At 33.5% G+C, this 25,994-nt stretch overlaps 6 protein-coding genes across 10 annotated transcripts; 1 reads left to right on the top strand and 5 right to left on the bottom strand.

The window, feature by feature from the left end:
• Nucleotides 1–643: 643 nt before the first annotated feature.
• Nucleotides 644–3,538, bottom strand: LOC105168827 (GDSL-like Lipase/Acylhydrolase superfamily protein). Its single transcript, XM_011088984.3, has 5 exons — nt 3,142–3,538; nt 2,933–3,063; nt 2,575–2,814; nt 1,217–1,466; nt 644–1,047 (listed from the first exon to the last, which is right to left on the bottom strand). Exons 1-5 carry the CDS (start codon nt 3,389–3,391, stop codon nt 812–814), a joined length of 1,107 nt encoding a protein of 368 aa, XP_011087286.2. The 5' UTR covers nt 3,392–3,538; the 3' UTR covers nt 644–811.
• Nucleotides 3,539–4,999: 1,461 nt separating this feature from the next.
• MDH (malate dehydrogenase) lies at nt 5,000–7,786 on the top strand. Of its 3 annotated transcripts, none has more exons than XM_011088940.3 (2): nt 5,000–5,195; nt 6,281–7,786. In XM_011088940.3, the coding sequence occupies exon 2, from the start codon at nt 6,289–6,291 to the stop codon at nt 7,522–7,524; it is 1,236 nt and encodes a 411-aa protein (XP_011087242.1). In that variant the 5' UTR covers nt 5,000–5,195; nt 6,281–6,288; the 3' UTR covers nt 7,525–7,786. The 3 variants fall into 3 exon arrangements, with proteins under 3 accessions (XP_011087242.1, XP_020551279.1, XP_020551278.1); XM_020695620.2 differs by lacking the exon at nt 5,000–5,195 and adding an exon at nt 5,384–5,553; XM_020695619.2 differs by lacking the exon at nt 5,000–5,195 and adding an exon at nt 5,565–5,756.
• A 320-nt stretch (nt 7,787–8,106) lies between these two features.
• LOC105168791 (Pentatricopeptide repeat (PPR) superfamily protein) lies at nt 8,107–10,768 on the bottom strand. 2 transcript variants are annotated; one of them, XM_020695618.2, is made up of 2 exons: nt 8,762–10,768; nt 8,107–8,603 (listed from the first exon to the last, which is right to left on the bottom strand). In XM_020695618.2, the coding sequence occupies exon 1, from the start codon at nt 10,646–10,648 to the stop codon at nt 8,900–8,902; it is 1,749 nt and encodes a 582-aa protein (XP_020551277.1). In that variant the 5' UTR covers nt 10,649–10,768; the 3' UTR covers nt 8,107–8,603; nt 8,762–8,899. The 2 variants fall into 2 exon arrangements, with proteins under 2 accessions (XP_020551277.1, XP_011087244.1); XM_011088942.3 differs by having other exon boundaries at nt 8,107–8,668.
• A 1,193-nt stretch (nt 10,769–11,961) lies between these two features.
• On the bottom strand, nt 11,962–14,582 carry LOC105168792 (uncharacterized). Its single transcript, XM_011088943.3, has 2 exons — nt 14,070–14,582; nt 11,962–12,418 (listed from the first exon to the last, which is right to left on the bottom strand). Exons 1-2 carry the CDS (start codon nt 14,439–14,441, stop codon nt 12,125–12,127), a joined length of 666 nt encoding a protein of 221 aa, XP_011087245.1. The 5' UTR covers nt 14,442–14,582; the 3' UTR covers nt 11,962–12,124.
• A 1,933-nt stretch (nt 14,583–16,515) lies between these two features.
• On the bottom strand, nt 16,516–20,547 carry LOC105168793 (Exostosin family protein). Of its 2 annotated transcripts, XM_011088945.3 has the most exons (4): nt 20,178–20,547; nt 18,559–19,974; nt 17,758–18,309; nt 16,516–17,248 (listed from the first exon to the last, which is right to left on the bottom strand). In XM_011088945.3, the coding sequence occupies exons 2-3, from the start codon at nt 19,543–19,545 to the stop codon at nt 17,800–17,802; spliced, it is 1,497 nt and encodes a 498-aa protein (XP_011087247.2). In that variant the 5' UTR covers nt 19,546–19,974; nt 20,178–20,547; the 3' UTR covers nt 16,516–17,248; nt 17,758–17,799. The 2 variants fall into 2 exon arrangements, with proteins under 2 accessions (XP_011087247.2, XP_011087246.2); XM_011088944.3 differs by lacking the exon at nt 16,516–17,248 and having other exon boundaries at nt 17,695–18,309.
• Nucleotides 20,548–24,308: 3,761 nt separating this feature from the next.
• LOC105168828 (mini zinc finger protein 2) lies at nt 24,309–24,916 on the bottom strand. Its single transcript, XM_011088985.3, has one exon. The coding sequence runs from the start codon at nt 24,728–24,730 to the stop codon at nt 24,488–24,490; it is 243 nt and encodes an 80-aa protein (XP_011087287.1). The 5' UTR covers nt 24,731–24,916; the 3' UTR covers nt 24,309–24,487.
• Nucleotides 24,917–25,994: the final 1,078 nt, after the last annotated feature.

Genomic DNA, 25,994 nt, shown 5'->3' on the forward strand with positions numbered 1-25,994 from the left:
ACTTCACCATTACTTAATATGAACAAGTGCATATTTTGAGATGTTAGGCATATTCCACTTATCGCTTCAACTAATTAATTTTTAAGTTCATATTAACTACAATACTGCTAAAAATCCATGTCCTTATATTAAAATTATCACTAAAATTTTATGTATCGAAAATTACAATAATCTTTATTTTATTGTAGCTTTAAAATATCTTGAGAGTGACGGAAATTATAAAAAAGATTATTATTATTGATTATTACTGATGACAGAAATAATATATATAAAATTGTCACTAGCTATAAACAATTAATAATACAAAGATAGGGAGGACTATTATAATTCTTTATTCTAGTGAAAGTGTTTCACTTGAACATGGTTCAAAATCGTGGTATTGACTGACACCTAAATTTCGTGTCATTGTTATGGGAAGTTTATTTTTTATTTTTTTAAATTATAAGTAGTAGGTGGAAAAATAAATGAAATTCCCTTCTCTTAATTGTTTCTTTTTAATAAAACCTAAATAATTGAACTAACATCTTCTCCCAATTTGACATATTACATGTATTTCACACTTTTACAACACATGTAAGAAACCAAGACTAGGTAGAATTTGAATTATGTTAAATAAGCCTCAAAAAGTTTGAATTTCTAGGGGTTAAAAACATTAAGGGCACTTAAATTTTACACAATTATCAATCACACAAATCATCGGATGTTTGAGAAAATTTGCACCGTGTATACGCGACTCAAATATTAAGTTTAACCACCATATGTAGTAAATAAATTAAACGGGACGAATAAATTTCAAAAAATCTGATCGTGGTCAGCTAGCAGATGGAGCCATAGCAGGAGAAGGAGAATCCGTTTGATTAACGGGCTTAAATCCGAGCTTCTTGATCATCTCACCAGCGATCAGCTCGTTAGCTCTATCAGATGGATGGTACTCATCCCAAAACACATACTTACTTCTGTCTTTGCACAATGTAGATGCAGGTATGCACGTTAGAGCCGGTCGGATATTCCCAAACGAGCAGCACGGAGAGTCTGCATTGCTAAATCCTACATATATAAATGCATTTGGTCCAAAGAAGAACTGTCAGACACTAAATAAAAAAGTATAACATTTATTATTATATACATGAATTTTGTGTAAGTTGTTGCTGTTAAATATAATTAATAATACATTTATAGTGACAATACAAATATAACGAAAATTATATTTGCTGACCGTATTTGTTGGGATTGGAGATGAGATCATTAACAACATCATAAGCATCTCCGAATCTGAAGGTGGCGTTTGGGAGGCTGCTAGAGAGTTCAGTCACGAGTTGGCTTGCTGCTTGGTTGAAGCTAAGAGCTAGTTTGTTTGTCCTGTCTTGACATTCACCTGATGAACTCAGAACCCTTTGAAGGGGGATGCAACCCATCGGCCCTAATCCAAACACCATCAGCTTTCGCGCGCCTAACCCGTGCAATATCTATCGGTTAGGCGAAAATGACCATCATAAACATCAATATTATTTACACGCTAGAGAAAAAAAAATAAAAAAAGCAATACGAGCAATAAAAAATAAGTGACGATATTAAACTTTTAACATAACAGACAATAGACAATAACGAGAATTCGTAGTTTTAATATTGAAAACTAACTAAAAATATATTTTAATTTAAGTCATAATAATTTTAATTTCATTACAATATAATTATTGTGACAAAAATTGCGCATTAAGTTGTCATTATAGACAACAGTAGTGATACATATATATCGTGATAACTTAATATCAAGACAAGTATAATGATCGTTATATTTGTTGTCATTACATTGTCACTATAATGTGTTACTAATTGTTTATAGTGACAACTTTATTTATGACTTTTCCATAAACGACAACATTTACTGAAGTGCATATATATTGTCATCGTTAAATTATGAAAATATTATGGTACTGATAAAATAAAAGTTCTTGACACTTCATATATACGTATAACTAATTAGTTACAATCTTAGTATCCTCACTTAATGTTTCGTCTCATTCTCTTTTCTCTGAAATGAAAATTGTCACTAGCTAGCAATAACTAGCATACAGAAGAATCTCACATAAGGTTAATAATAATAATAATAATAAAATTATTAATGACACATGCAAAGTGAATACTATTTATTAGTTCTTATTATATTTGCGTTGTTATTAAATCGTAAATATAAATGTAAAAAGACTATGGTCATCTAGTTTGTTTAAGGAAATATTGTATACACATGATGTATATATATTAGCAAGTATTGCATTGACAATCCTTGATGTTTCATCTAATTATATAAATACTCCTTGTACTTTATAAAATTACAAATACACCCTTGAGGTGGTGTGATTAATGTAATTACGTATCTCAAGAAGTACGTATTTGTGTAAAATTTCACCACTAAATATGAGGGGTGTACTTATAATTTTTACAAAAATCATGGAATATTTATATAATTAGAAATGACCTATCATGCAATTTACCTCATATATTAAATGAAATAGAAAATACAACAAAATTTGAACAGAAAAACTAGGTCCATGTGATGTGATGGTGTTGACTTACGGTGAGTTGGTTTCGGAGGGTTTCCATCAAATACTGAACGAAGGTGTTGTCGGAGTAGGTCCAGGAATCGCTATAAACTGGCATTAGGTAGTTGTTGATGAAATCATTGCTTCCGAGTGCAACTACGTACCTCGCTTCCTGGAAGAACTTCTCAGCTTCTCTCTCACCAATCTTCGCTCTTATCAACTCTTGTGTCCCTTCAAATAGCTCTATTTGCTTGTACAACCCAAACCTCTGCACCTGCATATATCCAACTCTGACTCAACATATGTTTACACTCTCTCTTGCAATTTTCTAACTTCTGTTGCGAAACATGCAATATTTGAGGTAAAGAGTTAGTTGGAGGAGTTCAACTTACGAAGTATGATCCTGTCTCGTTCAAAATCCCACCACCTCCAGATGCGTAATTGACTCCATTTTCAAGTATAAGATCTTCATTCAGCGACGGATCCAGGAATGCTGGAGGCCTCGGAAGTCCCATGTTATCACCTGACAATTAATTCACAATAACATAAGAAAACATCACATGTACAACATCAAAAACATCAAGCAAAGGTTGTTACTGACCTATAATATCAGCGACGGTTCGTCCATTGGAGAACCTCCCATTAGGCAATCCGTTGCCAAAATCGATGCCGTACCATGGCAGGCTAGCCCGAGCGAGACTCTTGGCGAGGTAGTTGTTGTTGCCGACGTCCGACAGAGAATCCCCAAAGATGAACTGAACTACCTTGCAGTCATGTCCACGAACAAGAAACGACACAACGATAGTAAGAGTCGTTAGTAACGTCGCCATCTCCACTTTAGTCTTGGTCATTTTTTCCGTCTGGATTTTGATGGAGAGATGTCCTTAACGTCGGAGGGCTGGAAATGTGCACAGCCTGGTGTGGATTTAATACTTGAGAGAAGGATTGCATTTTTTTTGGTGAAAATGGGATCGTTTTGGACTGGAGAGACAAAAAGAGGTGAGGGGTTGAGTAAGTTTGATGAACCAACAGCTACGGATTCCAACCTACTGCAACTACCTTTGTCTTCGGATACAACGGTTCAAGGCCTAACCGGACCAAGTTGCAATAAATTGAATCTATGTCTTATAAACTTAGTTTGCAAATAATTTTCAGATCGAATTTTCTATTTTAAATCCGATTTCATCTTATTTAATTTAACATATATTTGTCAGACGTATAAAGATTGTGCCGTCTATTCTATTTAAAGAAAGATTTTGTACACCTTACTAATACATTAAATAGAATAAAATATACAATATAATTTGAAATAGAAAAATTCAAATCTACAAATTACGTAGACTAAATATTATTTATTTGGTCTGGAACAAAAGGTTTTTATTCTTTTTTTCTTTCAATAGCCGGTTAATATGCAAGAAAAATGTGATGAACATAACAATCCTCCTGCAACGAGATAAGGAGTCTTATATTACTCTGAATTTTTTGAGTTGATCTATAACTACTTTATAAAGGTTATCAGGTCACCATGGCTATACTGTGATCCAAAATGATTTAGAATCACTAAGGATTATCAAGTGATTGTGCATTTGTTATCGTGAGTGAGTTCATATTTAAATTCAATTTCATAATTTAATTCATGAGAAAGCAGTAATAGTGATTTTTCAGAATCGGACATGGCAAGTTCACCTACCATTAACTAAATTATTTGATTTTAAGATATTGGAAAACTTGTCATTGTTTCTTTGATACATGCACATTTTGGGTAATAGCTATTTTCAGCTGAGGACTTTGCTCATCAAGAATCATTACTTCATCGATAGCTTGACTTGAGATAAATCGTTACAAAATTATCTAAACTCATTTATTCGAGCTTACATATTCAATTGTAAACAAATCAAGTGCTAGAACAATCAAAACCTTGGAACTAAAACCATTCATATAGTATCAGTAAAATTTACACTAATTTTAGCGTCGAAAAATGACCTTTAATTAAGAAAAGAAAAAAAAAAACACATACACACACGCACAAGGGAAAAAAAAAACTACAAGAAATATAGTTGTACTAAATTATCATAGTTAAAAATAAATCGATCGTATTTGTTAACTGTAAGCACGATTTTGTGAGTGTAGCCAAAAAATTAACAGGACTAAAAGTCATGACAAAAGCTAACCTTTTTACATTAATTTTATTTAATCGTGATTAATAATAGTCATTCACGTCTTCTATTAGAGTTTAATAATAGTCATTGACATTATTTTGTAATGGACAATTTATGCACAATTATACCTCTTTTATTCGGATTGAACAGAAAATGACAATCTTAAAAAAGAAAATATATAACTCATAATTTGACGTCTAATTCAATATTTTTATATAAAAAAATAATGATATATTTAAAGTTATTATTTATTAACGACTGCTGAAGTCAATATTTGGACGAAACAGCCGAAAGTTTAGACAACAAAAAATGGAAAAATGAGGGGGGGAAGGCAAAAAGGAACACACGTGTAGATTTGATGGAGGCCCTTCGACGGAGATAACCAAACCAAATACACGCACTTGAGCCTGTCTCTGTGTCCAAAATCCCCACTCCCTTTTTAAACCGAAAACCCTCCCAATCCCATTTCTGTTCACTCGGAGTTTCTGGCCGAAAGGTACGCTCGCTCTTCTTCCTTTTTCGTTTTCTCTTTACTCAACTCATTTATGTGGAATTTCTAATGTTTTGCATTCTCAATTTCCTGAATAAAAGTTAGATTCGATTCGGCCTGTTTCAGCGCGTAGATAAGTTGCATTATGATGGATTTGTGAATAGTGGTTGGGTGAGAATGTGTCAACTTGTATATAGATAATTCTTTTCTCTATGCTTTCTTTTTTGTATTTGTTTATTTTCTGCCTGTCCCACTTATTAATTTTAAAAAATTTAACTTTTAAGTGGTGTTGTAGATTTTGGAAATGTGGAAATTTTTACAGTTTGGTGCATCTTCTTGGAGAATTAATGTGAACAGATTTGTGGTAGGTCTGATGTTCTTGTTTGATTGTGATGCGTTCAGTTGATTCAGTTCAGTTCTTCATTCAGTTTTCTGCTCGAGATTTTATGCATGCAGTTGAGTCTTGGATGAAAAATTACGAGATTTCCTTCATCCCAGCTTCTTTATCATTTGACATTCTGAGAATCGGGGGGATTCAGTCCCAGAAAATATTTGAGGGGTTGTTAGGTTAGTTCTTTTCTTTCTTTTTTTCTTTTTGGCTGTGAGGTTAATAAGAGAAGATTGAAGCTTTGGGAACTCGAATTGGATGAGATCAGATGTTCCTTTGACTTATTTGATGTTATGCAAAACTATCCTTCAAGGGTTGATTAGTTGTGGATAGCATTTTACGGGTTCTGTTGCCTTCTCCATGTTGCATCTTAATTTCTTGTTGAGTCTTGTGCACAAACAAGTTCTCTCTCTATCTGGACACAATCCTTGTTGATGACCATACTTATTTCACCTCTCCAGGATCCCATAGAAGAGTATTGATCACCGTGCATAAACCATTCATGTTGAATGAGCTTCTGGTCTATCTACCTTTTTGCTGTTTATGTTTTGGAGAAATCCTATAAACAGCATTTATTTTGCTGTGACTCCCTTCAGACACTAAATCGCCATTATTTAGCTTAGTTTTAGTGGGTTTATGTTGTAAAGGTTATTGATTTCATTATAACGTCCTCAGAATGTCAAAATTTGATTTTTGCAAGCAGGTTGCAGGATGGCAGCAACATCAGCAACCACTTTTTCCATTGGATCTATTGCACCAACTGGCCCTCAAGTTGGCCGTATACAGTCGTTGGCCTTTAACATCAATTTGAACCCGAAAAACCACCTTCGGAGTTTCAGCGGCCTCAAGGCAGCAACCTCTGTAAGCTGTGAATCAGAATCATCATTCTTGGGCAGTGGAAGCAGCCTTGTTCTCGAGCGCTCTTACAATACAGAAGCCCAGAAACACAGCCAGAGATCTTACAGTTATGTTCAGCCTCATGCATCATATAAAGTAGCTATTCTTGGGGCTGCGGGTGGTATAGGCCAGCCACTAGCCCTTCTCATCAAGATGTCGCCACTAGTTTCTGCACTGAACCTTTATGATATAGCAAATGTCAAGGGAGTTGCTGCTGACCTTAGTCACTGCAACACGCCGTCTCAGGTTGCGGATTATACGGGAGAATCTGAGTTGGCCAATTGTTTGAAAGACGTAGATGTTGTTGTCATACCTGCTGGTGTTCCAAGTAAGCCAGGTATTACCCGTGATGACCTCTTTAACATTAATGCCAATATAGTGAAGACCTTGGTCGAGGCTGTTGCTTATAATTGCCCCGATGCCTTCATTCACATTATCAGCAATCCAGTAAACTCCACAGTGCCAATTGCTGCTGAGGTTTTGAAACAGAAAGGGGTTTATGATCCAAAAAAGCTCTTTGGGGTGACCACTCTTGATGTTGTCAGAGCAAATACTTTTGTTGCTCAGAAGAAAAACCTGAAGCTGATTGACGTGGATGTCCCAGTTGTGGGGGCCCATGCGGGGATTACTATTTTGCCCTTGTTGTCAAAGACAAAGCCTTCTGTTGCTTTCACTGATGAAGAAGTCGAAGAGCTAACTGTAAGGATTCAAAATGCCGGAACAGAAGTTGTCGAGGCAAAAGCTGGAGCTGGTTCTGCAACTCTATCTATGGCATATGCTGCGGCACGATTTGTTGAGTCCTCCCTCCGTGCTCTTGATGGGGATAGTGACGTCTATGAATGCTCTTATGTCCAGTCCGATCTGACTGAACTCCCATTCTTTGCCTCAAGAATTAAGCTTGGAAGGAATGGGGTTGAGGCTGTGATTTCATCAGAGCTTCAAGGACTAACCGAGTTTGAACAGAAGGCTTTGGAAGCTCTTAAACCAGAGTTGAAGGCTAGCATTGAGAAAGGTGTAGCTTTTGTTCAGAAGCAACCAGTGACTGCTTAAGTTTATACTGCAGCTGAAGAATCTTTGATGGAAAATAAACTCCGGGCCATTGCACATTCACTGATGCATCAGATTCCAGTTTTGTAGGCAACTTACTGAACCATGTGGTCCTCCCTTTTTCTGTATTCAAGTGAAGATGAGCATTTAATGTTGTAGAAGTTGTGCTAATTATGTGGTACTTCAAATTTGATGATACCATTACAAGAACAATGTACGAATAGTTTTTGAGTTTTTAATGTATATTTAACCAACATACACTGTATACTTCGAAAGATATCTTTAGAGCTTGAGACATGCGTTCATAAAGTTACAACCAAAAATATTTATTTTTTAATAATATTATTGTTTTATATTTTCTATATAATGACAGTATTATTTTTAAAGAATAATTTTTAACATTGTAGAAATTTTAAATTAAGTCCCAAATCCAAGAAATTTTTGGTGGTTGGGTTATGGATTTTGGCAAATTCGCCCATATATATTTTAACTTTGTGATTACATTAATATTTCAAAGTTGAATCGATGTTAGACGAATATATTGCGTTTTTACATGACCATCAATTAATATTGATTTCGGATTCGTATATAACTATCGGTTTGATATATTTACAATAGGTCGCAAGAAAGAATTTCTAAGATTTACATCACTCTTTGCCGTAAACATCTAACAGCACAAGACTAATCGTGTGTCAATATTTAGAAGTTTTGAAAGTAGAAATATCAATCCCGTAAAGCGGGAACTAAAAGTGAGAACGGCATGAGACCAAAAGTACAATTTTACCTATTTACTTCACTATTCAGCTGAAAGTGTTAAACTCAATTCTACAGGCTTCAGCACTCCGCTCGTGTCATCAAACTCTCACGGGCCATTACCACTGAAAACCTTGAAAGCTCATTGATGAGACCTTCATCCGATAGCCAAATGTTTCTATTATTGCACTAGCCATTCCATGAATTGGATGAAAGCAGCATGAAAATCACCAGCGCAGCACAGGGTTGTTTTCTCGTTCAAGAGACAAGGACTGGTGAGCTTCGGCAGCTACATAGGATATGTGAATCTGATCGCTCTCTTACCTCCTCTGTTCCAATCAGAATACTCTAAATTCAAATTATTGTTCTATCTAACATTCCAATTCATGTGCACCTGCAATGTGCATAAAGTCTAAATCCCTGTATATTTGAAGGAGTACTTTATACACATGGCGAGTATAGGCAAAGTGGGATAAAGATGAAATACCAATTTGGAACAAGAGGATTCAAGCTGCCTCTATTTTGCTGTAGTATGAGATTTCTCAAACTTTATGCACATCGCCAATAATTGTTGCAAAAGAAAATGTCCATCCCAGGTATGATACATGAGATTTCTCTTAGCAAATCACCAATAATCGTTGCAAGAGCAACGTCCATCTCGGAAATGATGAAAGCGATTGCGATCTCTAATAACCACTTTCCGGTTATAAACTGCAGATAGAATCTTGGAAAAATTATGGCAGTCAATGCAAATGCGGAGATCTTTTGCAACTCTTACTGTCGTGCCGGGTGGGGTGGCAAGAACTCCAAAAGCAATGGCCAATTTCTCACTGTGGTAGGATAATACACATGGCTCGGTTTTGACTTCTCTATTCTGCACCTCAGGAATTATTTCAGCAACATAACCAGCAATCCTCAGTTGCTGATTAATCTCCGCAAGCATTTCATAAAGTTCCTTCTTTCTTGGATGTAAGATATCATCTGCAAAAAATTCATGCACCTGTCCTTTCAACTCGATAGTGCTAGAAGCAGGTGTTGTCTGAATTCCCTTGTCTTTCATCATTTTCCTCACTTGTACGACCTTCTCCGAGTTTCCTGTCGAAGAATAAATATTTAACAAGAGAATGTAATCTCCTGCTTCCGCAGCCTTGAGCTCTGTCAGATGCTCAACGACTTGTTCTCCAAGGGCAACATGACGATGAATTCTACAGGCTCCAAGCAGTGTCCTCCACATTGCTGCATCCGGTTTGATCCTCATCGAATTTATGAGGCCATAAGCCTCATCCAGCAATCCAGCACGTCCCAAGAGATCGACCATACAACCATAATGATGAATATTTGGTGTTACCCCAAAATCTCTGCTCATACACTTGAAAAGCATCCGACCCTCTTCAACTAGCCCTGAGTGGCTACAAGCTGATAGAACTCCAGTAAAAGTCTGATCATCAGGCAAAATGCCTTCTCTTTGCATCTCTTTGAAAGCTTCAATGGCATCCCTGCCATAGCCATTACTTGCTAAACCAGATATCATTGCACTCCACGAGACTACATCTCTGCTGACCATCCGCTTAAACACCTCATATGCTTTTTCCATGGAGCCACAACGAGAATACATGGCAATGAGAGAATTACAAACATTTTTTGCATTGTAAAGACCCTTTTCCACAATATAGTTATGAACCTTTTTACCAAATTCCATTGCGTTCAAGCTAGCACAAGCCTGAAGAACAAGCAAACAAGTGACATCATCAGGTTGGCATCCGTTTGAATCTGTCATCATATCGAACAAGGCCAATGCATCGCGAGTCCGTCCATTCCGAGTATAACAGGAAATCAACACATTCCAAGCAACAACATCTCTATGAGCCATATCATCAAACACCTTATAGGCCTCCGCACTCTTCTGTAAACACGAATAAAAATCCATCAAGGTGGTCAACAAAAGGCCATCAGACAAATGCCCATCTTTCCAAATCGTTGCATGAACCTGCATCCCACTAAACAAAGACTCAATCTTCATACAACACTTTACAGCAGCAGTTGATGTCAAAGCGTTTGCAGAAATGCCCTTTCGAAGTAATTCTTGGTAAAACAAAAAGCCGTTGCGAGCTGAATCACGGCTCAACGAATGGGCCCTGATCATGGTGTTGTATAAAGAAACATTGGGCTCCGAGAACTCGGAAAAAATCCTACAAGAGTAGGATAAATCGCGCAATGGAGGTAGAGCGAAACTACAGAGAAAGGAGAGGAAGACGGCGGGGTTGTAAAAATGAGAGGAGCGGAGGAGTTGGGAGTGGAGCTGGAGCAAATGGCATTTCCGGGTACATGATTTTATAAGGGAAATGATCGCCCTTTCTTGATGGATTGCGTTCATCGGAGTTCTACTCTTCGGCAGCCAACGTCGGCCGCTGCGTGCACTAGGCGCTTACCAATTATCTGGTAGTGTGTCTGCTTAAAAGCTTTCAAACATTTGTATTATTCGCATCAATTGTAATTTTTCTATTATGAAATGGGATTGATTCAATATAAAACGTATTAAAACGTATAGAAAGATGACTATTTCAAGATAATTAAAATTATAAGTATTGTAGTTACATATGTATAAATAAGAATTGTTGCTTTCATTTATATTATTATTACATATATAAATACAGATATTAAAATAAAAAAAAAACATTACTAGCATATATATATATATAAAAGAAATCCACATGATTTCACATATAAGTCAAACAAATATAAATTAATAATATCGGGACTATGTAATTTTATAAATTTAAAGATATATTAATTAATTGATAAATTAATAATTTATTAATTTAAAGAGATTTTAACAAATTTACATTATTATTCATGAACAAAACATGTGTATTGTATTGACTAATTGAATGATGCTCATGTACAATGTGACTAATTAAATATAATACATCCCCTTAAAAAGAAAAATAAAGTTCATTGTACATAGCACGTAGTACTAGTTAAAACTCAATTCAAGTTCATGTGTGATCACAAAAAAAAATTACAATTATATAAACAACATCATATATTCCTAATTAGTCAATCCAAATCAAAATCGACAATAAAATCATATTTTACTAAAATGTCCTAGTTATACTTGTAATTTTATAGAATTATTAAATTATAACATTAAAGGAACTGTAAATTTATAAGGGTCTTCCAAAAATTATTATTTTATTAATTTATTGAAATTTTAATTTAGACCTTAGGTCTAAGTTGGAATCGAGATAAATCATTATTTTGAAAAATTATTAATTTGTCAACTATTAATTTATAAAAATTCTAATGTATGTGATAATTTTGATTTATGAGAGGGTACTAGGACGTTACAGCCATTTTTCGGATGTTTAAGGACTTGAAATTTTAGGTTATTTATTCATGTGATGATATATACGATTATGATTGTCCAAAACTTCAGAGCCCACAGGTCCAGAACTAGAACAACTGTTTGTTCAAACTGAGATTAATCACTCAGACCAAACCAATAGCAAAGTTTGAGTGGGGAATGAGAACAAGTGTTGTTTGGGTATTTTTAGTGAATTAAGGGGTGAAACCTGTTAACTATGGTGTATTTACTGCATTAACAGATCGTGGGATGTTGCACGCGCTAAAAGTTCATATCTTCTTCTCTTGCATGTATAAACATTTTGTATGTAGCAAAATAAATGATTGAACTGCAAACTGAAGCTACTGCAACTTCAACTTAAAGATCACTACAAAGCTCAAACAAAAGTAAATAGCAAGAGTTTGAATTTTTCATTTTCCAACACATCTCTCCAAGTGTTTCAGTTTAGCAACTTTATGCAAAAAGACCAGATTAATTGACGTTTCTTCATTTCCCACCTCTGCCGCGGCCGCGACCACGTCCACGACCACCTCCTCTACCACGCAATGCCTTGTTGACATCATGTTTAACTTGCATGTTTTCAGGCAGGGGAAGTATGTGGTTCACACACTTCCTGAAACTGAAATCATCGACTGATTCATCCTCCCTTATCAGGAAGAAGCAGCGACTTTTAAACTGAGGATGGAATCGAACTTGGAAAGATTTGACGCCTTTGCCAATCTTTCTTTCTGCTTCTAAATGACCTTTCTTTAGCAGCTCCAGCAACACTATGTGCTCATACTGAAACAATAAGCAACATGAACTAGTGAAATGCCTGTAAACTGGATAAAAATAATTCTGCTTAAATAGTCAAAGATTTGACTTTGCAAGGGGCTTGCTATACTAGGATACCATCTCTATTTCAATGAAGCATGAGTTTCTAAGATTGCTAAATCTTTGCTATATTGATCTAAAGATTCTAAGACCAATCTTTATTTTTCTCACAACATACAAAGCTGCAGAAAAAGATATCCGCCACTAGATAATATACACTCTATCAGACAGAAAAGGTGACTATATAGAAGACAACAGTTATCACAAATCCAGCTCAAGATATCCAACATCATAGCAGATTGATACATTTAACAATGCTGGAAATGATCAAATAGATAATGTCAGGCATACTTAGAGTCTTAAATTTCGTCATTTGTAATAATGGATGGCTTACCACATTTTTTGCCCATCATAACAAAACAAATTAAAAGATTGTGATCCCTGAACTCCAATTACCAATTGAATTGAATAGATGCATAATGATCTTTGATATCCTATTATTTCAAATTATCGTGTCATCTGCAAAATGCAGGAACATCATATTAAACTTTGTGAGCTCTCACAAGCAAACTTTTATGGTGATTTACCATAGAATGATTTCTGCCAGACTCAACAGGGTGTAGCAACAACACATAAGAAAACTGCTTCGTTTTGTATTTAGTCTTCAGTGTTTGACCGCATTAAACAAGAGACAATAATGTGTTTGTAATTCAAGGTCAAGCAAACTAACTCCGTGATTTGCAAATCACATGTCAACTTCAACCAATCAGCCAGAAAAGATAATAGCAAATAATCATATTCTTGCCAACAGCCAGCATATAGGTTTGGGGAAAGCAGTGTATAGCCCATGTCAGGTGCCCAATTTGGAAACTATTACCAAGGTGTTTCTCCACACACACTAATGGACAAAATAGTAGTTCATAAGTAAGACATACAAGAATATTAAAGTTCCTAGTTTGAAAATTTAACCCACAACAATTAACTGAAAGATGAAGAACCTAATTCCTTAAGCATTAAAGGTAAGATAGAGTGAATTTGACAAATGAGTCCAGGTCATTAAAGAATAACTATAATCCAAAAAAAGGTTTTTCCAAGTGCATCTTTTCGAAATAAGTAAAAAGAAGTTGGGACTTTTTTGTATTTGGGGCAAGTGTCAAAACTAGTATTGTTATCGCTGCAAAGTACCAAATCAATTTCTCAGGTAGGATGCCTTAAAACTCATAGTTTGAACATACGGAAGCACAATCGGCAACAAGTATCTATGTGAGGATACTAATTGGACTCAAGAACATCCAATTGCAAATTCACCAACACTAAATGCCATTTTTGTTTAGTATTGATCCACACAGCTTAATCCAATTCAAGGTCATTCTCAACTTCCAAGTAATTGGAAGCACATTGTATCATCATTAAAACCAGTATGTCGACAAGCCTCAAAGATGACTAAAAGTTTCAGTTCATGAGAAACAGAGCAGACACTACTGAAAACATCTGAATTGAAAATTTCAATATTTTGGTATAAAAAGCTAACTTCTTACAGCAAATTGCACCGATCATCACGAACAAGAAAGGAAAAATCAACACAACCAATAAACCGAAAATCACAGTTTCGCATTACCTTGTTGAGATTGAGATTAGCAGGCCAAGCATGAAGAAGCTTATAGAAATAATCAAACATCTCAACAGAGGACCCGAATGTCTTCGGGCCGATGGTGGCTCCACCCGCTTCTTCCCCCTCTTCCTTCTCCCCTTTCTTCTCTTCCTCCGCTTTCCCCTCTCCATCGCCAGAACTGTCGAGCCGTACCTCCTCGACAGACTTCTCATCCTCGGTTTTTGCTCTTTTCTCACCGTTTAATTCCGGCTCCTCATCTTCGTCCCTTGCCCGCTTCGAGCCCACGTTCTCAGAATCCTCCTCCGGCTTCGGATCAACAGTGACCTCCGCTTTGGGCTCGACTTCCATTGGAACCTCTGAAGCTGCCTCGTCCGCCATGAATGACGTAGCAGCTAGTTAAACTTAAACCCTAGCTTTTAACTGTTTAAAACCCTTCCTTTTGGAATGGAATTTATGCTTATAGTTCTTCCTTCTCTCTCTCTCGATCTCTGGATGGGCTTGCACTGGTAATGCAATAGCCCTTTGAGTATGATATTTTTCTTTGTTTGAGTTTGGGCCCCAAATCACTTCACTTGAACTTCTCCGTCCTTTAATCTAATTCAGTAAACAACTTATAATTTTTATTAATTTATCAAATTATACAACAAATCCATTTGAGTCCTATGAACCATTTCATCTTTTTTTTCCATCACTTCTAAAAAATAAATAATTTAATTCTCAAATATATTTATTTAAATGTCAAATTATCAAAAAAGTATATAAAATTTTATAATTTAAATTCACAACACAAAAAATAATATACTCAAAATCACTTTCCCAAATTCAAATATCTATATGAATATAAATGTTAATTAATTATAATAATTATATATTATTAATTAATTTAAACTATTATTTAGTATATTTAAATAAATTTTATTAATTATTATAAATCATATTTAGATTTAAATTATCATTGTAAGTTTAATCACAATCAATACTCTTTTAATTATTTTTAATTTTGACAAGAATAAATTAATATTCTTAATTTTTTAAAAACTTAAAAGAAATTAATATTTTTGTTGTCGTCGTCCAAATATGCCTCCTGGACCACTACGGCAGTTATCATCCAAATGTGTTCTGGGCAATCACAGTCGTAGTTTGCCAAATTGGGGACGAGGGCATCGTCGCCCGCTATTGTGGTGGGCGAGGGAGTCGGGGGTTAATTTTATTTTTTTAAAATAATAGTTTCTTTTTTATAATTTATAAGTAGAGTTATTTAATTTTTTATTATTAAAAAAAATTATATTATTAAATTTTTTTTAAAATATATAATAAAATTATGACGAGCGCGATTTCAAAATTTTTTAACTATTACGAATTTGATTATTAAATATATAATTTTTTTAATTAATTTTTTATTATTAAAAATATTATTACGAATTTGAAATTTTTAACTTGAAATTCATGGATTCAAAAATAAAATAAAAGTAGTTATAACATCAGCCCAAAAAAATAGATTATTACTCAAAATGCAGAACCAAATGGACTTAAAATCTGAAGAAAACCTTGCAAGTTTAAGTGAAAACTAAACCAATTATATTCACCTCTCATGTATAATTAGATAACTAATAATGAAAACAACAAACATCCCTTCTTTTTTTGGTAAATGAACAATAAAAAGGAAAAGGGAGTATGCATAGGTAAGTGAGTTTTTTTTTCCTTTTATTTTTTGAAGAAAGAGAAGTGTATTTAAAGGGCTAATAGAAGTTTGAATATAAGGGGCTTAGTGCTTCACAATCTAAAGAGGGGCAAAAGAAAAGCATAAAGGAAATCCAATAAGAACAAGACTCTCAAATTTTGTGTGTTGCATAGAGGGAAGAGCTTGGAATTCTTAAAGTAGAGAGTTTTACATAAAGCAGCTGCTTGTTGTGGTATTTTTTGGAGGGAATTTTTAGTCCTCTATCATCAACTTGTCCCCAACACCTCCACTTTATCTAGCTTTCTTGCAACTCTTGTAATCCTAACTTTGGCTTTTGTTGTTTGTCCATTCCTTTCCATCTAATTATCACCTACTTAGATGGTAATAATCCAACAAAAATGACAACATTTTGACAAGAAACTATTGTGTAATAGTATCTTAACAATATTCAATTATATTTGTTTTTACATTAAACTGGAAAATCAATTGATAATTAATACTCTTTTCAGTTGCAACACGTTTAGGAGTTACTTCTTGAAAAAAAAGCAACAGAATCGTCGTCTTTAATGGTTATTTCCGCGAATGTGTCGACACTATCAAGATACAACGTTGTATTTACTCTATCTACATATTAATCACGCACTAATATTGTGCAAATAAACATGAGCATTATACCATGAACATGTTGGCCATGAACTCATGACATCGAAAGATTGATCTTTGTTTGAAATTATGCATGATGGTCTAAAGAAAAAGGAAAGAAACAGGATGTGGAGAACCAAATTAAAGTCTTCATGGTTTTGTTTGTTTTAAATTTTTCACCGTTCGAAAGACAACATAAAGTATTCTGAATATTTGTCTATATTTTACAACGTATGTAGTTCAATTTATATTCACGTATTTTTATTTAGTTTATTTACACCAATACAAAATAAAAAACGAAACATCTTGAAAATAGAAACTTAGTTTTATCTTTGCCTATCTCTGGAAAACAAAGAAAAATACTTGAGAAATAAAACCAAAGAAGCAAGCTTCTCAAGAATGATCTCTTTCTCCAACCAACTTTTGTTCAAACCTGTCAGAGTCTTCTACAGCAGCCTTGCATTTGCTTCTGTGCCAGGCTTATGATTGGAGTGAATCTAGCTTCTCTAGATGCTTTGGGGCCCCTTTTCTGCTTTATTGCCTTTAGTCTCACAACAGATGAAGTACAAATGAGCCCATCTCATTCCCAGACAAAGCATCTATTCTTTCATCATTGTTTCTAACAAGAACTTCCTCCTAAACATGTGCTGCTTAACCTACAAGATCATCATCCTTGTACTCTTTTGTATCGGGCTTCTGTCTGTCCAAACAGAGAATGTTTCAGCTTCGAGAAGTTGGAGTGGAGGAGGGAGATTGCTCCTAAGAAGTTCACATGTTCTGAACACTGATGCCTTGCAAGAAACAATGAGCTTGCCTCTAAATGTTGCCCCTTCACCTGCAATGGCTTTCGATCGTAATCAATCTGAAAAAAGACAAGTACGAGGAGGATCAGACCCTATTCACAACAGAAGCTGATATATATATGCAGAAGAAGTGTTTGGAGCTCTCGGTCATGGATGCAGAAATTCGGTTGTGATGAGGAAATTTTGCTGCTTCTGAAGGTCAGAGTATAGGTTTGTTTTGGCATGATTGTTTCATTTATTCCTTTTGTTTATAGGAAGAGTAAGCATCATATGTTATAGATTCTAGACATAGCTCAAATACTTGGATTATGATTTTCAAATAGAAATATATAGTTCTTCTGTCAGATAATTCTCTTATCCTTTGATGTTCTTGTCCTGTAAGGAATTTAGAACTTGCATTGCTAGATTAGATATGTTATATCAGCTTGCTGTGCTTACATCCATCAGAAATGTGTGCTTGCACACACACACATAAAGGAGAAATAGAGAGAGATACAGGAACTACTGAATCAAGAATCATGTGTAAATTTGTCAAAACCAGCCCAGAAGGTTACTGCAAATACATCACCTATGAATTCCTAGTAGGCAAAAACATAATTCGGGTTAGTCCTCAAAGAAACTGCGGTCTGCTGTATCTATTCTTCCGGTGGACATTCAACCTTGTAGACGTTTTCTTGCGTGAAACCGTCTGCCAAATCATATCAACAGCGTCACCAGGCTGAGACGGATATTGGTACTCAAAGTGTCGACTGATCTCCTTTAATCTTTCCCACATTTTCACCCATTTCTCTCGTTTGATCCCTCTAAGAAAATGCAGAACGTAACCCTTTTTCACAGCATCAGACGAGCGGATAAATAAACAAAATTCTGAGTAGTCAAGGACATCTTCAAACGGTAGCTCAATCTCATCGCTAATGATCACAGGAACACAGTGGCTAGCAATAGCATCGAACAGACGGTTCGATGATGGGGTGTCTCCGGCAATATTAAGGCAAAATTTGGACAATGCCATCCCTCGGCCCGCCTGGCTTATCCCATTTGCTTGAACACTTCCAAATGTAAAGTGAACATCTTTCTCGTCTTTAAGAAGGTAGTATAGTTCTTGGCGAATTGCTCCACCCTGAACATCAGCCAAATTAAGGTCCATATCAAAAGAATATATATGCAATCAGGCAAAGTAAAATTTGGCAAATTATATGTTCTTTTCCACTGATGTGTTCATACAAATTGAACATGGCCACCGTGTAATATAGTTTTTCGGCTTTCAATTGAACCATTTAAAGTAAAAAGCAATCGTAAACAATACCACCTGGAGATATAAGCATCAAATATTTGAACAGGTTTATAGCAAATGGATATAGTAACTTACATCTTTCCTATAGATTGCACCTTGGAAATAAACCAATGTCGGCCGTTCATCAAAAGGAGCTGAATCAGCAGCTGGAATCGCCCTCACCATGTGTTTGTAAGGAGCTATTACATCCTTCTCGATGTTGGCTATTTCAATAGGGTACCTCCCAAAGTCAGCTAGCACAAACATGGCAGCACCAAGCTTTTCCCTAGCAACCAACATGCTATTTGGGTGGTGGGCTACAATCAGATGATTTCTCCCACCTGTTCGCTTCCACTCTTTCCGACCCTTCAAAAACTCCACCAATTTCTCCTGCAGCATTGTGTTGATACTAATGTTTTCCTTTCCCTGAATCTTTGAATGCCGATTATAACTCAAAGACGAGAAAAAGGGTACAAATATCACATCCGCTTCACTCGAGTTCTTTACTCTAACTGCACTACACGGCCTGACTACACTTGGAGTATTTGATGCAAGAAGATCAAGAGTAAGCCAGTACTCAGCACTGTGCTGTAAATTTAACCCACCGGGATAAGATGGTATTCTACTTCGTCCATTAACACTCGGCCAAGTTTGGTTTTCATCACCTCTCCAACCCAACAACCCGAAATGAAACTCAGGAGGCAAGTCATACATATACACTCTAAGAAGAGCCTGCCGTTTATCGCATGATTCCCTCCTATATATCCCCGGTCCATCCATAACCCTTCGGGGATAAAGACCCTCAGAGTTCCCCTCTTGAATTGCAATTTTTCCTTTCTCTGAAGTTCCAATCTTGAAAAGAGGGCTTCTCTGTGCATAGCCCTTACCATCTGGTTCTGAGTTGATTTTTGAATTATCGGCAATAATTAACTGAAGAACTGATTTAGGTGTCAAAGAAGTGTGACTGAGTTGTACAAGGGACAGTGAAGCCGAAATGAAAAGAAACATCGAAAATGCTATCAGACAAGAAAGTAGCCTTGAGGGCAGCAAGCTCTTTTCTGAAACTGAAGACATCTTCAACATCAGAACTAATACATCTAAATCACTCTGAGTACTCCACCATCCAGGAAGATTGCATTCAAACTCTTTTCTAGTCAAGATCCGAGGCAGATGATGGACTTAAATTCAAACTCCCATTTTATGGTAACTTCACTAAATTTTCACCCTACACAAAATTCAACTTATGGATCCTAAAAACACCAGTCAGATTTCACCAATCTTCAATGAAAAGTTTCTTTCCTGCACAGTTAATATGCCAAATCCAGAACTATCCTTCACAAAAGATTTTCCTTTTCTTGAAATACTCTAAAGGCGGTATTTATAAACCAAGAAATACCAGCCACCTCAATCAGCCAGAGCTGCTGAAACTAAACCCAAAACCCATAGATTACCTCTGCTCACCTTAAATCTTTTCCACTGCAAATAGCAGAATCAATATACCCGAAAATCAACCTGCAAGTGTGAAGAAAATGTACAAATAAATAAGGAAAAGAAGAGAAGAAACTCAGAACTCTGAGCATGAATACAAAACTTGCATAAAACTATACCAAGAATCAATTTTTATGATGTGGGCTATCAAGATTCATCATATTCTTTCCTAAAAGCCACCACCAAAACAAAGAAACAAACCCAGAGGAAGAAGAAAATTAAAATACCTCAGCTCGTGTAGAGTGGAGAAATCACATGGCGGCACAGCTTTTCTTTCCTTCTCCCGAGCTTTCAGGCCGGCCTGTCTGCTTAAAACTTAAAAGCGGCTTCGGTTCTTGAAATTCTCACTTCACTATGATCATCAAAGAGAAACTGTGTGAAACAGCAAACTTTTTTTTTTTTTTTTTTTAAGCTAGCTAAAAGTTTTCATAACAAAAACATTGATTTTTATTCATTATTCAGAAGTATGTTTCATGATTTCTTCTTGATTTAGGTTCGTAATTTGGACTAGTGGTGGAGTAGGTGGACAAGACTTCTTCGGGTCCAATAGAAAATTTTAGGAAAAAGAAAAACACTTTGTCCCCCGAACAGTTCAATTGGGAAAGGAAGTCTTTTCTCTAAAGTCAGGTTTATTATCAATTTATCAGTATTGTGACTCAATCGATATCTCATCATGCAAAATATTATTTATTTTTATTTTTAATTTTATAATTTTATTTTGGAAGATATTTCATTAAGAAAAAATAAATTAATTAAGAAAAAATAAATTTAAACTTATAAATTGTCCAAACTTCATTTACAATCAAAATGAAACGCGTGCTTATATCATCGGAAAATTTTATTTTCCCTTTCTTTAAATTAATAATATCGGAAGAATTAACTTTCATGGAATAGGTGTTAAATGGGGTGGTACTTATCTCAATATATTAGCTGGAATTTAGGTGAACAATGACTTTATAGTTTGTTTATTAAGTTTAAATTGCTATACTAATTAAAGCATCAATAATAATAAAAATATTAGTATATCATCATAGAATTTGTTTTTATACATGGAAATTCTTTTATATGTTTTCTACAATAAATAGTCGATCATTAATAATAATTTATTACACACCTAATTTTTTGTTGAAACATAAATGACATGACCACACAATTTATTAAGACCTTAATTGGACTACTTTAATTATGCCTCATCAATTTAATTAATTTATTCGTCTCATGAAGGTTATAAAATTAAAACAGCTGAAATTATATATATATATATATATATTTCTATTTAAGACAAATAAATATTTTGAATAAATGTGATTTGGGCCAGTTTTTTAAATCCATATATTATTAGCCCTAACCCATTGCTATTGGTCTAAGAATTCCATCAAATTTATGGGCCTATGTGGCCCATCACCTACTCTTATGCAAAGTTAAAGAAGTGTTAATTTATACAATGTTGGCCCTTGCGATATTATATATACTAATATATATATATATATATAAAGATATCATCTACAGTCATAAATAGTGATTAATAATATTGTTATATATTTATTTTTTAGAAAGTTAAAAATTCCCTTTAGTAAAATAACTCAATTTTTAAAATTTTACATTAATAGATAAATTAAATTTCTTTTATTTCTTCTTCTTTTTAAATGTAATTAATTAGTTTATATATTTTACTCTTGTTTATAATATATTTTAAAATATAAAAGATTATTACAATACCCACACAGAAACAACGTGCCACAACAGCTAATTTTTAAAACATACTAAAAAAGACATGAATTAATCTTTGTACTATAAATAACTAAAATTAAAAATTATAATAAATTATTACTATATATCACAATCAAATAATTGAACTGGAAAGCTTAAGTTTTTTTTTTTTTTTTTTATCATAGTTTTATGATGGTTTTCGTTATAACCAGAACATTTCCTACAATTTTTTACTATAATTAATATTTTGATCTAATTTGTAGAAACAACGACTACTACCCTTCATGTAGTTGTAGTTAATTTATATTCGTCATTTTTTTAAATTAGAGTATTAAGTATAGTAAAAAGTTATATTTCTTTTATGATAATTGAAGATCAATCATACTATATATTTATTTATATTTAAGTAATATTTTTAAAAATATTATATTTTGTTTTCGAAATGGAGCTTTCTTTTCTGAATATTAAAACAGGGAAAAATAGCACCCATAATTCTTTTTTTTAACCAAATAGAAAACAGAGTGAAAATAAAGAAATTTTAGTCCGAGCTCGGCTCGGTCAAATTTGATCTATTATATAATAAACAAATTATATTTAATACTATTGACATTTATTTTCAACTAATAAATATATTTTTTTATTTGTCAAAATTCGTTGAATTTGTTGATAATTAGTAATAAAAAATGAACAAAATTTTATATTTGACTTTAAATTAACTTATTACTGATTTATTGTAAGTTAAACAAATTTTTTTTGATCGAACTATTCTTGTAAGAGTGAAGATACACTAGCGTGTAAAGATGTATAGGGATAATTTGGTCAAAAAAAATTTATTTAATATACAATAGGAGGGTGTTTGATTAAATTTTTTTAAAACATCTTATAAGATATTTTAGAAGCTTATAAGATTTTGGATTTTATTTTAAAAATAAGCTCTCAAACCGTTTGGATAAAATAAGATGAGCTTATTAAGATATTTTCACATCTTATAAAATGTTAGGATGTTTAGCATTATAAGATATTTTATTGATAAAATGACCAAAAAGGACATGCTACTGTTATAATCAAATAAATTATTATTTCTTGACATATTTTATATTTAAATATTTTAAAAATACTTTCATAAATAGTTCACATTAATTTCAGTACAAATAAAAATTTAATTTTAAAAAATAAAAAAATAATGAATTATTACCTAAATTTTGCTAGTCGAATATTAACACAAATATATAACTGATATTTTCTTTGTCAATGATTGTTTCTAGTCATATATTGAATTTATATTTTTTCAGTAACTATAATATCAATAATAGTTTTTTATGTTTAACTATAAAAATTTATTGTTAAATAATAAAATATTTTTTCTTTTTCAAATGCAAAAAAAAATTAAATAGCAATAAAATGCTTAAAAATTAGAGAGAGAAAGAGTGTGTGTGTGTGTATGAGAGAGAGAGAGAGAGTGTATGTGAGAGGGAAATAAGGATATTTTTGTCTAATGACATATTAATCTTATAAAGCTTATAAGATATTTTGAAAAAAGTTAGAGAAGTTAACTTTTAAAAAAAAAGAGTTTATAAGATTCAAAACATCTTAATTTGAGAGCTTATAAGCTTTTAAAAAAATTGTTAAATACTTTTTTAAAATTTAAAAACTCTGAAATATCTTATAAGATGTATTGAGGAGTTTAAAAATTTATTGGCAGACGCCCTCAACAATAATAAGTTAATAAAAAAAATAAAAGGATGATTGAAGTGAAAAATGTGAAACTCAACCATTATTAAATCATTCATGATCTGTATTTATAGCTAGTGATGCATTATTAATTCCCCTTTGTTCTTCAATATTGGGTTTGCTGTCTTGTCCTGTCCTCTCCTGTCCTGTCTTCTAACTATTTACATGAGATGAGAATCACTTTTATTTGATAATTAATACAAATGATGTCCTGCTCACCCTCACCATTTCAATTTCATACAAAACTCTTTATATCATTGGATTCATGTGCTCCTAACCCACACTAACTACAAAAACAATAGGGTTCTACGTACTTGCTACGTCATCAATATTAATTGAAGAACGAGATCCGTATTATACTGATTGTGGGGTTTAATGGGATGATGATGAAGGTGAAATTGCACGAATGCCCACATAAATCGAATATATATAACGATGCATGATGAATAATTAATGAAAAATCAGACAAATTAGTCTAAACTCATCCCTTGGGAGGTTGGAATTCGAGAGAGATGATTAGGATGATTTAATTAAACAACCAGTTTGTAATTGTACGTATTGAGAGCTAAGATTTATTTATAAATAAAAAATTACATATTTTTGCAAATTCAAAATAAATTTAGGAAGAAATAAAAGGTGAATTGAATTTTCTAATCCAAATCTTGTTGTATTTTTTATAGCATTTAACATATACACAAGTGTGTGTGTGCAGAAATAATATCATCGAAATTAAAAAAAAGAAAGGAAACTTAATTGAATATATAATTAATTAATTAATTAATAAACCCCGGCCCTCATATGGTAATGGAATACATATTAATTATACTTGTCATTTACAATTTCCTTCCTCCTAAATTTTTGTGATATAGAGAGGAGGGGGAGGGGAGGGGGAATACATATGGATTACTATTAAAAACTATACCAATAAGCAATCAATTCAAAATTAACTAATTAACCATGCATGACATCAACTACAAATACTCAACTTCTGGTTATAATTTTGAAACCTAAATACTTGTATTTTATGTAAAATTGTGCAACATGGGAATAAATGTCTTTATAAAGATATGAGGGGTTTTCTCATAAACCACACCTCTCATTTGTCAACCACTTCCCTCCGGTGGAAGTTCCGGTGGCAGCCACACGCCGCGCAGCTGAGTGCGGCCGTTGTCCCTTGCTCGCCTCCGGCCATGAACTCCCGGCACCCATCTACAGCGTATCCTCCGATATTGGCTGCATGGTTCTTCCGGCATTCGGCGTATTCAACTATTCGGACAACCTGCGTGGCAGAGCTTCTCTCAGATCCTTCATTTCTCATCACTACTTGTCTCTTCTTCATTCTTGTCTATTTCTCCCACAAAACTATATATATTACCCTAATTCTTGTCTATCTTAATCTTCGTAATAAAAAATTACTTAAGTATAAGTTTTCCAATTCAAGAACGGTTGTTGTCAAGAATGGAACAATATTTGAAGAAAAAGCTAATTGATAATGGGGTGACAGGACCTTAACCTAATTACCCTAACGTGCTGCAATATTTATATTTGTCAAGTTTGTTTTCTTGCCACTTTGAAGAAGTACAGATTTTCATAACTAGTCCACCCACATATTTTTTTATAAATTTTTTATTACAGTTAATTAATTTGATTTGTATGATAGATTCTGCTTCACTTACAAGTATCAATGGGTAGAGTAAAATTCTATCCAAATACATAGCCCATTAAAAAGATATAGATTGGATCTGGGTTGGGTCTATATACCCAATTCGGATATAAGAAATATATTTATATTTCTTTGCTATTTAATTGAATTATTATTCATCAATCAATTTAATTTCAAGTGAACAAATCTAAAAAATTTAAGACATTATAACATTGTTTAATGTGTAATATTTTGTAAATAGTATGATAAATGATATATTAAGCAAAATAGTTATTTATAAATTGATCTCAATAATTTTGAATTTATTGATAAGTTATGGATAAAAATAAAAAATTTAAAATATAAATTTAATTAGCACGATTTGTTAAAAAATATAATTAAAAAACAGAAAAAAAAATCAAATTTGAGTCTGATCGGGTCTAGAGACCCATGGGTCTTTAGTGGGATTCAGTAAATTGGGTAGGATTTGAATTTAAAATTAATTTATTTGAGTCTTTTTCGAGTTTGACCTGAATAGGATAAGACCCTACGTATTAACAAATTTAGATTAACCAGAAATTTTGGTGTAGCCCAACGCCCACTCTAAAAATGCCACGTCGAGGCATTTGAAATCTTTTTTTTTAGTGGAAATGTGACAGCTATATAATGGGAAAAATAATGGAAGTGACATTGTAATCCTTGCACCTTTTCTCAAGTTGATGAGAGTTTGGTTAAAGTCTATCAAATAATGTTATAAATGACAACGTGGGGGGTCTAGGGAGAGTTTTGAGGCCAATGACCCTATCCCCATTTGATTTTAAAATAAAATTGATAAAAAGATATTGACATTTTGAAACTATTTTAAATCAATTTTTCTTTAAATCACACTCATGGAAACAAACAAAGAAGCAATGAGAATTGAGGTGGAGGAAGCATTGGAAATGATCTTCCAACTGCCCAT

Source organism: Sesamum indicum, linkage group LG8 (genome assembly GCF_026168435.1).
Source record: "Sesamum indicum cultivar Baizhima isolate 11 linkage group LG8, ASM2616843v1, whole genome shotgun sequence".
NCBI classification, from domain to species: Eukaryota; Viridiplantae; Streptophyta; class Magnoliopsida; order Lamiales; family Pedaliaceae; genus Sesamum; species Sesamum indicum.